Source organism: Corvus brachyrhynchos, unplaced genomic scaffold, assembly GCF_000691975.1.
Source record: "Corvus brachyrhynchos isolate BGI_N302 unplaced genomic scaffold, ASM69197v1 scaffold245, whole genome shotgun sequence".
In the NCBI taxonomy this organism is placed as follows: domain Eukaryota; kingdom Metazoa; phylum Chordata; class Aves; order Passeriformes; family Corvidae; genus Corvus; species Corvus brachyrhynchos.
In genome coordinates this window covers 1,040,515-1,055,166 of record NW_008238988.1, presented here as the reverse complement: position 1 = coordinate 1,055,166, position 14,652 = coordinate 1,040,515, and the positions used below count along the sequence as shown (strand labels likewise).

The 14,652-nt window shown below is 44.8% G+C and overlaps 1 protein-coding gene across 1 annotated transcript in view; it reads left to right on the top strand.

Moving 5' to 3' along the window:
- The window catches only part of SYNE2 (spectrin repeat containing nuclear envelope protein 2), a 170,785-nt gene that overhangs the window by 131,685 nt on the left and 24,448 nt on the right, over positions 1–14,652 (top strand). The window contains 5 exon segments of the mRNA XM_017738829.1: positions 83–277; positions 988–1,113; positions 3,058–3,213; positions 6,780–6,938; positions 7,845–8,011. Of these exon segments, the coding sequence (XP_017594318.1) occupies positions 83–277; positions 988–1,113; positions 3,058–3,213; positions 6,780–6,938; positions 7,845–8,011 (803 nt within the window).

The window sequence follows — 14,652 nt, the reverse complement described above, 5'->3', positions numbered from 1 at the left end:
TCCCAAGTGAAATACTGGTAAAGCACTTCTGTAACTTTCTAAGAACCACTTAGAAAGTTAATTTTTTTTTTGTCTTTTCAAGAGTAAGGCAGTGATCCTTCAGAGGTGGCAAGCCATGTACACCTTGGTCATCGATGTCGGGGAGAAGCTGCGCACAGTCTCCGATCCCGAGACCAGCGCTGCTCTCCAGGAGGAGCTCAGCCAGTTACAGCAGCGCTGGGGGAAAACCCAGGCCCTGCTGGAGAAGAAGAAGATGCAGTTCAGTGGCACCCTACAGGTAGATGATGCCCCCCCCCACCTGCTGCTCTGGCATTGGGTCTCAAGAGCTTCCCTGTCCTACCATCTCCAGGGCTGAGCTGCTGCTCGCTGCGGGAGCACTCTGAGGGAAGTGCCTGTCATGTGTCATCAGGGCTTGTGGGAAGCTAAAACTGTGGTCCCCTGATTCTCCAAAGCAAATTGAGTTGGTTTCCATTTCTTGGAACTTTGGATGTTCCTGCTTTGATTGTTCTCATGCTCCCCATGGTCTGGAGCTCATGCCTGCTTTGGGCTGTGAAGCTAAAATTTAGCTTAGAGTTAATGTGATTTGTTCCTCCTCACGTTGCTGAACATGTAAACAGAAGGGCTAGTCATATTTATTTTGTTAGAGCATTGAATTGGCTTTCATGGCTAAGTAGTACATTAGGTGTGTCTCAAAATACTGTCGGTGATAAAACCCCCAGTGCAAAACCCATGCTTAAAGCCTCTCGGGTTGAACAAAACAAAATGAGCAGAAATACTCTCTCAGGCAAGCCTTAAACAGGAGAGGCTTGAAGTTCTGTTAAGCCAAGCACCATATCCTTGTGGGTGGCACTATGTATCAGAAAAAAAATTCAAAAAACTAGAGCACATGATTGATTATTTCAGTGGGTTGAAGATGCTATTTTGTTACATATCCATGTGGTTTGGTATGTCCTCACCTTTTATACTTCCTTGGGTCTCCTTGACCAGACTTGTGACCGCTTTGAAAAGCAAACCAAGGAACTGGAAAGCAGATTGCAAGCGCTAAAGGAGAAAGTAAAAGATCCACTCCCTGTTGAACATGAAGAGCTCCACAAAGCCAAGGAACATACTAAGGTATGAACAGCCATATTGTATTTAAATTTGCACAACACCTCATCCCTGTAAAATCAGTTTTCCCTCTTACCTGCTCTTCAGTGACACTGAATTTCTCTCCTTTACACCATCCTGATTGCTGCTAATCTCCGAAATCCAGCTGGCCAAGAAGATTATGAGTAGTAGTAGTGTTTGGATTTTTTTTCCTGCTTCTGTTCCTTTTACAATCTGAATTTATAAAATAAGTAGTTTCTCAAACAAAAGGGAAAAAGCTCCCTTCTCTCAGCTCAGTTGGCTGCTATCCCTATGACTGAATCTCCCTTTTTGTTTCCCAGTCCATTTTGCACATGGAGTTCCTCAGGCAAGAGACCTTGTAATTCTGCAAAGCACCATACATACCTGCAGGATCTGGGAATAGTTAAAGAGAAGGAAAATTAAGAGTAAGGGAGTGGCAAAATTCCTTGCAGCCCATAGTGCACCATGAAAATTAAATGGCAAGAAAACCATTTCCAAGGGATAGGAGACATTTTGTCTGGAGTGGTCAGTCTTTCATCATCCTTTTATGAAGTGAATTGTTGACCTATGTAGTGGGAACAAATAAGCTTATTAACAAGCCAAGGCTTTGAACTCATTATCAGCTGTCTGAAATCTGCTTTGTGAGTGCTGGCTGCCTTTCCCACAGCAGCAGCCTTGCTGTAGCCCTGAATTATTTGTGAGATGGGAGCACACAGCTTCTGCCTCTTATCCCAGCAAGAGAAATTCAGCTGTAGAGGCATCAGGGTCAGACAGTGCCAGTTCAAGTGCTGCTAGCAGGTGTCATAGTACAATAAAGGACTAAAATGGCATGGGAGAGAAGGGACCTCCTTTCCTCTCCCTGCTTTTCACTTCTATATGGAATAAAGCTATTTTTCTTTCAGTCCTGGACCTTATATGAGGCTAGCAAAGTCCCATGAAATTCCATAGATAGGTCTGTTAATGCAGGGATTTGTCCCTTGTTAGGAGATATAACTTCATGTGTGTACATGTGTAGGAGTACTGTGATCTCAGGTAAATTTTAGTAAGGTTTGTTTGGTTTTTTCCTCTAGTGTTGAAGCTGGGTCCAAGAACTGTGAAAATCCCACAGGGCTTAGACCCAGCACACTTCTGACACAAATACTCACAGGTTTTTTTCCCTTTAAAAATAAGACAAACTTATTATTCTCTCTAGAAGGTTTTTTTTTTGTTTGATGAACCAGTGACCCTTCCCAGCATTTTGCAGAATGGGACCTAGGACCTTGTATGTAGAGTGTCATATTCCCTAGCTGCACGCAGTGGTACCTCTGCCTTTTTGGTGACAATTATAACAGTGTTAAGAAAAATATGTAACTCACAATAAAGAGAAAGGGGAGCTGGGGGAGCAAAGCAGAAAATAGAGCCTGTTTTCTGTGAACAAGCAGTTTAAAAGCTCCACATTCCTGACAAATCTGAGGAAGTGCCTATGAAATCATTCACTAGAGAAGGGAACTGATTTCATTTCTTTCTGTGTTTAGAAAAATAACCTGTAACTGGAGCAAATGCAGGTGGAAAGCAACTTGTCCAAAATAATTATAACAGGAAAGAAGGAAACCCTGAAGAAGCAGGCATGTGCCAGCCTGGGTGTGAGACCCCAAACACTGCCCTGGAGCATGGGGAGCTGCGGGGGCCAAGTTGCGTTCTGGCACTTTGGGATGCAGTGATGGTACCAGTAGATCAGCTGGGGCACTGCCATGGGTTCCAGTGAGCTCCAGTGGGTTCTGGTGGGAGTGCAGTGGGGTTCCAGTGGTCTCCCGGGGACCCTGGCCAGCCCAGCCCCACTGGAGAGCACGGCACAGGCGGCTGCACATTCCCTGCTCTCCTCCCCCACAGGCCAGGCAGGGGATTAGCGAGCAGGTTTGGAAAGCCGAGGAGCTTAGTGCCAAGGCTTGTGCCGGGTGCGTTTCCATGCAGGAGCTGGAGCAGTCGCTGGCAGACTGGGCCCACGACATGAAGGAGCTGCAGGCCATGAAGGTGGAGCTGGCGCACCTCATCCTCACCGAGGACATGATGGTGCTCAAGGAGCAAGTGGAACATTTGCACAGGCAGTGGGAAGAGCTCTGCTTGCGGGTAAGTCTTCGCCTCCTCGGGGGTTTGTAGCGGGATGATATCCATGGGGCCTGGCAGGGAAGGGGGAGCGAGTCAGCACAGGGGCTCTCCTGGGCTCTGCTCACTTTGGCCGTTCTGGGTGGGAGTGGGACTGCTCCTGGCGCAGCTGACTCAGGATGGAGCTCACCCTTTGTGTCCTGGACTGTCTGCTGAGGGTTTTGTTGCAAACCCTTTGTAAGAAGGGAGTGTGGAACTGCACAGAGCCCAGATGCAGCTGTTTACTGGAATAGGTGCCTTTGTTCCGGGCTGCCGGAGGGAGGGAGGGCTGGGGGGAGGGATGAGCACAGGAATTGCCAGAGGGCATGGAGCAGGCAAAGGAAGAGGGAAGTTAAAATGCCAGCAGAAAGAAAACTTAAATGTGTTTAAATGCTGACTCTTTTGTCAGCATTTAAACACATTGAGAACTTGTCTTTTTTGTAGCAGTAAAATGCTGTGAAACATTTACATTCTTTGTGGCTTGTTGCTGTATTACATTTAATTTAGTGTTGCGTGTCAAATTGCTGGGGAACATTTACAGCAAAGTCACATGGACTTGATTCATTAGGTTATTATGCAGTTTGAATGTGTGTTTACTTTGCCCTCTTAACAGGATTGGAAGAGTTTACTGGGTCTTAAGTTACTCTGGGGGGCTCTGCACACCAGCAAGCCAAAAACTCTTGCCTCTCTTTACTCACAAGTAAATAGCTTTTATTTTACAGTTTGTAAAGAAGTATTGAAGCCAGTTAGTATTTTCTTTCTAACCCTTACACAGGCAGAGGTAAAGCAGTCTTGGTAGGGATGTTGTCAGAGTAATGAACAGCTGTGCTTCTTTCACAAACTGTGTTGTGATGAAATAGTTATTTGGGTTAATTTTTTTCTTGCATTGCAATGAGAAAGAAGAATTTCATCTCTTTGCCTTAAACTGGACAGTTGTTCTACAACCAATGTTTTCTCTGTTATTTTTTCTGAACTGTGAATAAAATTCCAGAGACATCCTCTCCCCTCCTGAGAAATACAAGCCATTATTTTTTAAATGAAAATGCCTGAACCATTTTCCTAGTGGAAATCTGTAGTTAAGCCTATAAATGAGAGAACTTAGTTGTTTTTCATTTTTTTGGTGAGCTGCTGAAGCCTGCTGTACCCTCTGTGTTGAATAGCCCTGAAAATTAAGCTGTTTTTTATATAAGCTCCACTACAGTTTATCCAAGTAGTAATTTCCTGTAGTAATTTAAGTTCAGATTTTATTCAAAATTTCCATTTTAATTTCCTGAGGGAACAATGTTTAGTTAAGTCTGTCTTGGTGGGAGGACAGAGGTGACAGTAATGTGACTGTATTAGGCTGACAAAATCTGTAGTGGGAAGAATCTGTTCAGTGCTGCAGTGGAGGGAGGTCCTGAAATGTTCGCACAGCCCTAATGAGCCTCAGGAGAGCCCACACCAATGCTCACAACAGGGTAGGAAAGCAGACTTTATCAGCTCTGTTGTTGGCATGACTGCTTCGTTTTGGATAACAAATCAGAGTCAAGATGTATTGTGTGGAGGAAAGTCTGCAGAATAAATGCAGGGAGGTGAAAGAGCAGGAGCGGCTGCAGCTGTCACGGCCACGGCCCTGGGGCAGCCAGATGCCTGTGCTCAACTGGGCAGGGGCAGACACGAGGAGGGAGCAGATGCACTCAAGGGATTAGCATTTACAGAGCTTCCCTTGCAAGGTGCATGTAGGTCACAGATTTAACCATTCATCCCAGCCAGCGTCCCATTGGGCCTTGATGTTATTGTAGCCTTCTTTGGGAATGCACATGATGCTCACACTGTGGGTGCAAAATGGGGATGGTACCAGGGCAGCTGGGCAGAAGAGAAAGTGCTCAAAGCAATGGCTCAAAGGGTTCATGTTCCTAGAAGCTTGTCTGGGATTTTTTGGATTATTCCTGCTTTTTACCGCCAGCCTGTATTGCTTAGCCAGCCAAAAGGTGCTTCTTGCACTTAAAATCCTGCCTTGCCCTGTGCTTAGCAGAAAAAAATGGAGTCCGAATCCTGTCAGGATTTAGTGATTGTTTTGCTGACAAGCATAGTCTGTTCTTCCACTGACCAAACAAACCCATCTCCACACATGGGAGAGATGCTGCAAGGGGTAAGGAAGGATGAAGGTTCACCCTCCAGACCTCTGAGGCTGAGGGTACAAGGGAGTATCCCAGAGCAGAGACACTCTTAGAAACTTTCTGAGGTCCCTGTCATCTCCAGACTTCTTCCTATGGGAAATTTTGGAGACCATTTCCCTGTGTCCCAAGACAGTGCTTTCATCCTCATCTCTTGGCTTAGATTGTCATAAAGGATTCAGAAATCACTCTCACCTCTCCATGCCATCCTTGAAAACAAGTCAGAATTTAAAGAACAAAAGCAATATAGTGGGAGATGGCTTGATGCCTTCTGTTTTGATCCTGGTGTTACAAGGAGCTGGTCTTACTTCCACACTACACACTTAAACTTCACTGGGGGTTACAAAATAATGTTAGAGATTAGTCTAGAAGGATCAGTAATGGAATTTCCAGGAGTCATATGCTGTGGTGTATAAAGTGCACGTGAGATGTGAAGAAGGAATGTTGCCTGCCATGGGGTGATATTTAGAATGGCCATTTACAGCCAAGACAAGCAAAATGTTATACACAGTCTTTAGACAAAGTTTATTGGTGAGAGTGAGGGGTTACTTGCTTTTCTTGCTTCGTTAGAGCTTGAACCATTTTTCACTTCCTTTGTCCCATATATCTTAGTGCAGGAATCCGTCAAGGTAAATAAATCAATACATATTTAAGAGCCCTAGGCTAGAGATAGGTGCTATTAGCTAGTTAGAAGAGTGACCCTGATTCTTTCTGGGGTATTGGAGCAATGATAATAACTCTGCTTTTTCAGGCAGTGTCAGACCTTAATTTCCCTATCTAGACAATGTGTTTATCCATCCTGGAAAATGTATTTTTGATGGGGGGAAAAAAATCCATAGTTTTCAATGAAAAGGGTAGATTCTTGATGCTGATTTTTTGGAATTTCTCCCATTACTGGTGGGCAAATGGAAAGAAAAAGAGGGAGGCTTTTATAGAACTAAAATAATTGCAGTCACTAGGTGCAAAGTTCCTCTTAGAGTGGCAGAAAAAGAACTTACCTAGGTGTTACTTCTCTCGTATTATATATGGGGCCATGCTAAACAGTATGTACTAATTATGTATTTTATATTCCTTCTGTGTTTGACATTTTCAGAATTTCACTGAGTAGTATTTAAATAGTTATATAAGCACATTATTTATAAAGCTGTCACTCAGTTTCATTCTTCTGAGGGAAGAGAATCTGATATTTGCTAGTCAACTTTTTACCCTGCTATCCAAAATAAGATGTAATAACAATCTGCTTTCTGGCTTTGAAAAGGAAAGTAGAATACTTGATAACTGCTCCTGCAAAATGGAATAAGATCAAATGCAGACTAGAAATTAGAAGGCTCATAATTGCTGGTTTCCAGCCTGAGAAAACTGTTGCTAGAATTGAATGTGTGTGCTTTTCCATAGGTGTCCCTGCGGAAGCAGGAGATCGAGGACAGGCTCAATGCCTGGATCGTGTTCAATGAGAAGAATAAGGAGCTGTGCTCCTGGCTGGTACAGATGGAAAGCAAAGTGTTGCAGACTGCAGATGTTAGCATTGAAGACATGATAGACAAATTGCAGAAGGTAAGTGGTAATACTGTTTTTCTTTGATTGCAGTCAGGTAACTCATTATAGAGGCACCATTCCTCATGTATTCCTTGCTTCTTGGAAAGAAGGAATACAGACTTCACATATAGGCTTTTGTGAGATGAGCTTTTCTATCATTAGCTTTCCTTGGTGTTCAGACTTGGAAAGACTTAAAGCAGAACAGAAATGCCACCTGACTGCATTTAGTCATGGAGTGTGATTTGTGTGAGCTGGTGTTTTGGGGCACATGTGAACACCCAGCACTGCTCAGAGTGGTGTCCTGGGAGCAGCTCACTGTTCTCACCACCTCCATCATCTACACAGCTGGTAGGCAGAGGGCAAAAAGATTGAAGGATGGGGTGGGTCTTATGCCAGGTGAACAAGAAGTTACCACAACCAAAAATAAAACCTAATTCTGCCCCTTCCCCTGTGGTAGTTGGTGCTTCCTAATACTTCTGTATTAGTTTCATTTTAAAGAAGACCATTATTGTCCTCCCCATGGCTAAAATGTCTCAGTATCTAATCCCAGATCTCCTCTGGATAAGAATACCAGGAAAATAAAGCCGTCCTAGACCTGAATTTGGGTTCTTTTGAGGTAGCTTCATTGAAAAATTACATTAAATCAGGAAAACGAGATAAAATTAGAACATTAAATTGCTATTTTTGGGAATACTTACTCCTGGCACTTGTAAGTCTTTAAGCTGCTTATTTTTTCATAGATTGTGAGAGGGCTTCTTCATTGATGTTTTCTTTTTGTTTTAAGTGAGAGTTCTATATGCTAATATAGAAACCTCAGCCAAATCTGACTTCACATCACACGTGTGGGAAAAGAAACTGTTTTGTTTTGGTATTATTGTTTTGTTTTGCCCTGTAATTAAAGCAGCGTTTGTGTATGTTTATCAGGACTGCATGGAAGAAATAAACCTGTTCAGTGAAAATAAGCTTCACTTGAAACAAATGGGTGATCAGCTAATCAAGACTAGCAACAAGAGCCGAGTTGCAGAAATAGATGATAAACTCAACAAAATCAATGATCGCTGGCAGCACCTCTTTGATGTCATTGGAGCAAGGTAAGAAAATTATTTTCAATGTTTTGTGTGAGGTAAAAGTCAGAGGCTTGTGTCCTTGACCATCAGAAACAGAGTGATACGACTTTTCAGTTAAGTTGGAATTTTTTATTGAGAGTCAGGCTGAAGGGAATGGTTTTTGTTGTAACTTATTGCTGTATTATGACATCAAATGTCTTAATTTATCCAATGGTAGAGGTCAGGGTGTAAGAATTCATATAAAATATCATTTTTATGAGGGGAGCATTGTAAAAGGAAGAGTCAAAGTAATCTCTCTGTTGCATGTGTTGAATTACAACTTAACTTTAAGGCAGTATGGTATGAGTTCATTTAGGCTTTTTAGGAGAGCCTCCTATTTTAACACAAGCCTCTCTTTCACCCTATGTGTGAATGCACAGAATTTAGGAATAGAGTCTATTCTGTCTCTGTAGACAGATTTATATAATGATAATGTTCCTTTTTTACATTCAAAAGTGTTTGAAATTTCATTTAATACCAGTGCTATTTCTTTACTCAGTCTCCCTCCTAAAAACAACTGAAAGACCGCATGAGTTTCTTTTAAATTCAGGATCTTCTGTATGATGGTGAAGTAGAAAATACTATCAGCTGAAATTAAAACAAAAACCTGCATAGCCTAGGCAACGACCTCTTCTTAATGGATTAAGCATCTTCATTATACTTGGCAGAGTTAAGAACATCATGATCATTTCAATATTAGCCTTACTGAGATGATCCCATTTCATTATTATCTCTGAGTTTCTGCCACAGCTTGGGAGAAGGATGCTGGGCTGGTCTCACCTCCTGCCGAGTTTATTAGTAATCCAGAAATAATAAAGCTAACACCAAATTAGTATTGGTCTCAACTTCCCTCCCAAGGTTTTGTTCTGCCTGTGATCCCCCTCTCTGGACTCTCAGCAGCTCTGTTGCTCAGTTAAATTTGGGACAGATAATGAAGGTGGTTGTGCTGTGACAGTGTAGTGCTAAGTGTGCTGGGCCTTAATCAGGAATGAGATCTGAATTAATGGTGACACACGAGCCGTGAATGATTAAGCAGAAGCTGCCTTCTTAAGGTCTGACACTGCAGATAGACTTGCAATGGATGTCTCAAGGTGTCTTTGTTTTTAATCTGGTGTAAGAAAGCAAGCTTCACTTTAGAAATAGCACTTTTTCTGTTCTCACCTGATACTACTGTGTCACTTTTACAGCACTTCTATAATAATTTTTTGTTCTGTGTGTTGGTGTTGAATTGCAGCAGTTTTTAAATGCAGATTAAAATGCACTGTTTTAAAAGCATGGCACATTTCTGGTAATCTTTAGGAAAATATGCCAAAGAACTGATGGGGCATTTAGAGAGATACCTGGCAAACTTACTCTCATACCCTGTGACAAGGACTTCTTTGTCTACCTGCTATGCCTTAAATGTTCACCTTCAGGCAAGTGTACAGTGGTGCTTTGAGGTACATTAATGTGGGTTTGTCTAGAGCATCAACAAGGCTCCCAGTATTTGGTATCTAAGTGGATATTGCAGCTACTGGGGAATGGGTGTGATGCTTTATGATTGTTCCTGTGTTCTTAATTCTGAATTGTCTGTAATATGCCAGTTTCTGCTTGTGATTTCCACCAACTTGGTGCTCAGGACAAGGCTAATGAACTGGAAGGGCCTGGCAAAATGCGATTTTTAAGCAGCTCCCTCTGTGGTCCAAGATCATCAGGCATCCCTGTGGGCTCTGCTGGTCCCCTTGGAGTTAATACTAAGAGAGGTTCAGCATATGGCAGTGTTTTGCAGCACCTCTCCTCCCTCACCTAATCCACCTTGCTTGGGCTTGGCTCTCAGCTGCTCAGTCATAAGTAACCACCAGACCAGACACTCACAACAGACTCTGAGTACACTCCTGAGAGTTTATTTTGCCCTGTTATAACCTTCCAACTTTCTGCTTTGAGTTTGCTGCTATGGTGCTGGCTTGCCACTGAGATTTGATGTCTGAGGGAATTAAATTAGACATCAGTTAACTGAAATGTCCACCTCACTCACAGGTGAACTTTGGGGCACTCAAGATGAGGTTCCTCCTGTGCTTTTGAGTAGCCTCTGTTAAGCTCAGGTGATGGTGGGGAGGCAGCAGTTCAGCCCATCACCAGTGTGACACAAAGTGGGCATCTTTGAGGTAGAGCAGAGAGGAGCAAAGAGCCTTGGTCTGGAGGCGAGGTGACCTGCGAGTGTGGGTTGTGATGGCCCATGCTGATAGACTGTCTCCTTCCTTTTCAGTTTGCTTTTGCAGAAACTGTTTAAAAAATTGTATTGAAGCTGTGTTGAAAGAACACACGAAAAGGATGCAGGCAGAATTTTGTTGTCCCTGCTGGATTAAGCCATCATAGTCCAGACATCCTCTCACAGTCTGTGGAGGCTGGAGGGAACGGCTGTGCATCCACTGCAGCCCTGCAGAAGAGACTGGAGCACTGCACAGGTGATGCCATGTCAGCAGACCTGTGCAAAGCCCTTTTTATTGGGCACTGCTTCATGGCTTGGGGAAAATTAGAGGAATGGAGGAGGTGCCTCTGGGGAAGGAGTGCCAAAGGGCTCTGGAGGGTTTGAGGATAGGGCAGTGCTCCTGGAGAGAAGTGACAAATTTTGACTGTGGTGCAGAGAAAATCTTGTCTTTCTCCTGAAAAAAGGTTACTTGTAGGAACTTATTTTCATAGCACCTCCATGAAATGAGGAGGTAGTTTTGCTCCTGTCTTTTCAGATGAGTAGCTGTGGCAAGTAAAATTGAAGTGAAGATTTTCTGAGGTTTTGCGTGCCAAACCTGTGAAGCTCTTTTTTTTGGTCAAATATTACAACTTCAGCCATTTCTGTTAAACACACAATGAGCTGCTGCCTTTATTTGTACTTGAACCTGGCTCCCAGTGGCCCACCCACCATCACAGGAGCAAGGACCAAATTTCACTGTGTCTTCATGGCAGGCCAAGGTTTGGGAAGGAAGTGAGCTACAGAGCCAGGCATGGAGTAGGAGAAGATGCATATTGAGTAGCTGTGTGTTCAAAGCCAGTTCTTCACTTTTGGGCACTGAATCTTTCTTGTAGATGGGCGCTTTTTGATCCTGTGGTTCAAGACTAAAACATAACCTGTATCCACAAAGGAATCTTAATTGAGATATATTGCCAGCTTCAGTTCTGTGGTTGCTAATTTCCCCATGGCTGTCCCTGCAACCTGATTAACATTTTATCTTCTCTGTAGTGCAGTGTATGGCTGTGTGATACCAACATGAAACCAAACCAGCCTGGAAGCCAATGTATCAATGCAGAGCATTCCTCCTGATAGCTTATTTCAGCTTTTTTAAACCAATAAACGTCCTGGGACAGATGGGCAAATTAGGTGAGCTCCCCATTTAGTCCTGAAGTGATTCTCTTAGTTTGTGGTGACAAGCTCAGATTTGCCATATGGCTGCACTTGCAGGACTTAACTCTTCCATTATCTGCCTGTGCTCAGCCTGTGTGGTGACAAAAGCTTTGCCTTGCATGTTGCATCAAGCCACCATCTGACTGCAGACTAGGAAAAGTCCCAAATGTTAATTTTCATGGGATAAAGTAACCATCAAGGCATTAGCATGCCTGGAAAGAAGAACAAATGAATTCTGTTCAGCTCAGAAGATACTCTTACCATGGGAGGTTTGTGCTGAAGTCTTTGTTGAGGGATGGGGGATACAAACACACTGACCGGCAGGAAGGGAGTGTTGTGCTGGCTGTAAGGATGGACACAGAAAATCTCTTGCTTTCGTTACTGAAGCAGTAGGAAGAGGAGTGCACAGGCTGCATGAGGGTGGTAGACAACCAAAAACCCACGGAGTGGGGTTTACATCCTCAGTACCACTCTGGAGCAGCACTCCTGGGTCATGCATTAACAGACAAGAACTAGCAAGGAACTGTGCTGTGCACAGCCATGTTCCTCGGTGCCCTTTCCTGGGCCATCCACCACTGATTCTAACTCCAGGCTTTGCTTCCCAGCCCACTGAGGAAACCTTTTCCTTCTGCATTGCTGTTTGCAGAGTGCCTGCTGTCAGGCTGGAGGAGCACCCCTGTGTCACTGGAGGATGTCTGCACTGCCTGGGGCTGTGCAAAGCATTTGGATGATGCTTGAGCCTTCATTAAAGCCACCAGGGGCATCAGGAGCTGCCTCCAGCAGTTTTGGGTCTGCAGACCAGTCTCTGCAGTAACTGATGTTGCATTTCTGCACCGCTGGGCATCCTGCAGCTCTTGCCACTTGCCACCAAGCTGTGGAAGGGGGATGCCATTTCTCAGCTGCTCTGGCTACAGGCATACTGATGTGTTTTCTTACTTGGTGGGTCTGGTGCATGTTTTCAGCCTTGTGGAGAAAGGCAAAGTTTTTGTGTATGTAGCAGGAATGGGTTCAAATGACTGCGACCTTTAAAGCAAGCATGAAAATAGGGAAACTAGCAAGGTCAAATGTGCCTTTTCATTCTTTTAAATGCAACTGGCCTTGGCAACTGGGTCTTTTCCCTGTGTTTGCAAGCTGTCAGCATCATTGCATAGTCCCGGAATCCTAAACTGCCACACTCAAAGTCAGCCCTTTCCTTCCATCATAGAACTTTGGAGATTCAACGTGTTTTCAGCTCTTTCCTGCATACCCTGGGGGGCTGAAATTCCCAAACAGACAGAAACTTCTCAGGTTGCAAAAAAAATGTGAAGGAGTTGAAGCTCTCCAGTGACACCACTTTGTGGTGTGCCGGGGGTCCACGGAGGCTTTATGGGGAGTTCCAGTGAGCTGCCAATTTCCTCTCCTCCCTTTCACCCTTCACTGTGGTTGGGTTGCCCCACAAGTCACTCTGACAGCAGCAGGGCCCAGGTGGTGGGTTTGGGGAGTGAGTTCACAGCACCTCTCAGCTGGTCTCTGTTTATTTTCCGCCACACTGATCACCCTTTGGCAGGGCAGACAATCAGGCACCACGTGTTGGTGTGCTGTCCTACCCTGTGGCAACCCACAATCAGTGTGGGTGCACTCTGGGTTCAAAGGTCTTTTTAAATTGCTGCAGATCAATACTGCATGGCAAGGGAAGCAAAATACGCTGGAGAAAGGCCTCCCCAGGTAAATAAGACAGCAACGTCCAGCAGAATTGTGCTGGTTCGTGGCAGTACCCCTGTAGAATTTCATTCTTGGGGGTTTTTTTGGTATGCAAAGTATGTGGATGGTTGAAATCTCACTTAGAAAGTGCCTGCTTTCTTTCCGTGTTCTCTCTGTCCTTTGAGGATTACGCTTCTCTCCAGTGTAAAAGCTGTGACAGAATTCATTATTGTCTCAGGCATGATGGTTGGGCTTATTTTGGTTATGCAATGTGTGCAGGGAGCAGGAGGAGCTGGCAGTGCAAGGGCTGTCCTTGTCTTCCGCACACCGTCTTCATTCCCAGTGTCTGCCTGCAAAGCTGGGGGTTATCTCCCCGTTTGCTCAGATTTACCATTTCAAATGTGGTTTTGAACCACCCTGGACAATAAACTGTGGAGGTGACTGGGCATGATTTACTTGTGCAATTGTCCAAAGCCCTCTCACAGTGTGCTGTGTCCTCCCAGGCACTGTGTGTTCTGCCATGTGAGCCATCAGCAAGTCAGTACAGGTCTGTGGAAAATTACCTGAATACTGAGAAACGTTTGATTTCAAAATCATTCTTTGCATTTTTGGTGGGATTATCACAACTTCTTTATTTTTTTCCTGATATTGGCTGGGTGGGGAATGACTTGTAACCCAAGGTTCTCCGACTTCCGCCTTTTTTTTCCCACCCCGTGATCTCTGGCAGTCATAACACACAGAAATCATGACAGTGTGTTTTTCCACAAACGAATGATATCATAAATGAAGATTAGAAGTTATTTTGTCCTCAGGCATAACAGGCTATTTGCACTGGAGGCCTTCTGCCTGCTCTGGAAGGGTAAAGAGAGGACAGGTTAGTGTGTGGGGGATTTAATTCGTACTTAATTACCAGGGATGTAGTGGTAAAGGCGAGAAAGCAGAACGCAGGGGAAGTAAGGATACATCTTTGTACGTGGTGCCTGTGCGTGGATGTACGTGTGCTCGTTTTTTTGGGTTCGCTTCAGACTGACTCTGCTGCAAATCATCCGGGTCTGAGGCTCCAATCCCTCTTTCTCCCAAGAAATGAGCACCGCATCCACCTTTCTCGGTGCCGGAGGCTCCAGCCCGCAACCTTTTTGTCGCCAGCCGCGGGCAGCCGCCCGGCGTGCGCTTCCTCACGTGCTAGTCATTCTCTTGTGTCAGAATAAAGCTCTCGTGGTTTTGTTCTGAGGAGGGATGCGGCCGTTCGCCAGGTAAAAATCCCAACGCAAAACGCAGGGGTTAAAATAGGGGGGAGAGAGAGCTCCGGTGTCCCCCCAGCTCAGGGTCGGGGAGGAGGAGGACGGGCGAGCTTCCCCCCCCCCAACACGCGGGATGCTAAAGCGGCGAATAAATAGGGCATCTGTGGAGGAGGGGTTTCCTCTTCCATGCCTGCCTGGTCGCACAGACGGTCCCCCCTTTGCAGCTTGGGATTTGCAAGCTGAGGAATGGTTTTCTCGTGCGAACCGTAAGTGCCGTGTGGGTGCGCGGCCGCGGGCGCGGTGCCGGTGGGGTCTGGAGGAGGAGCGCG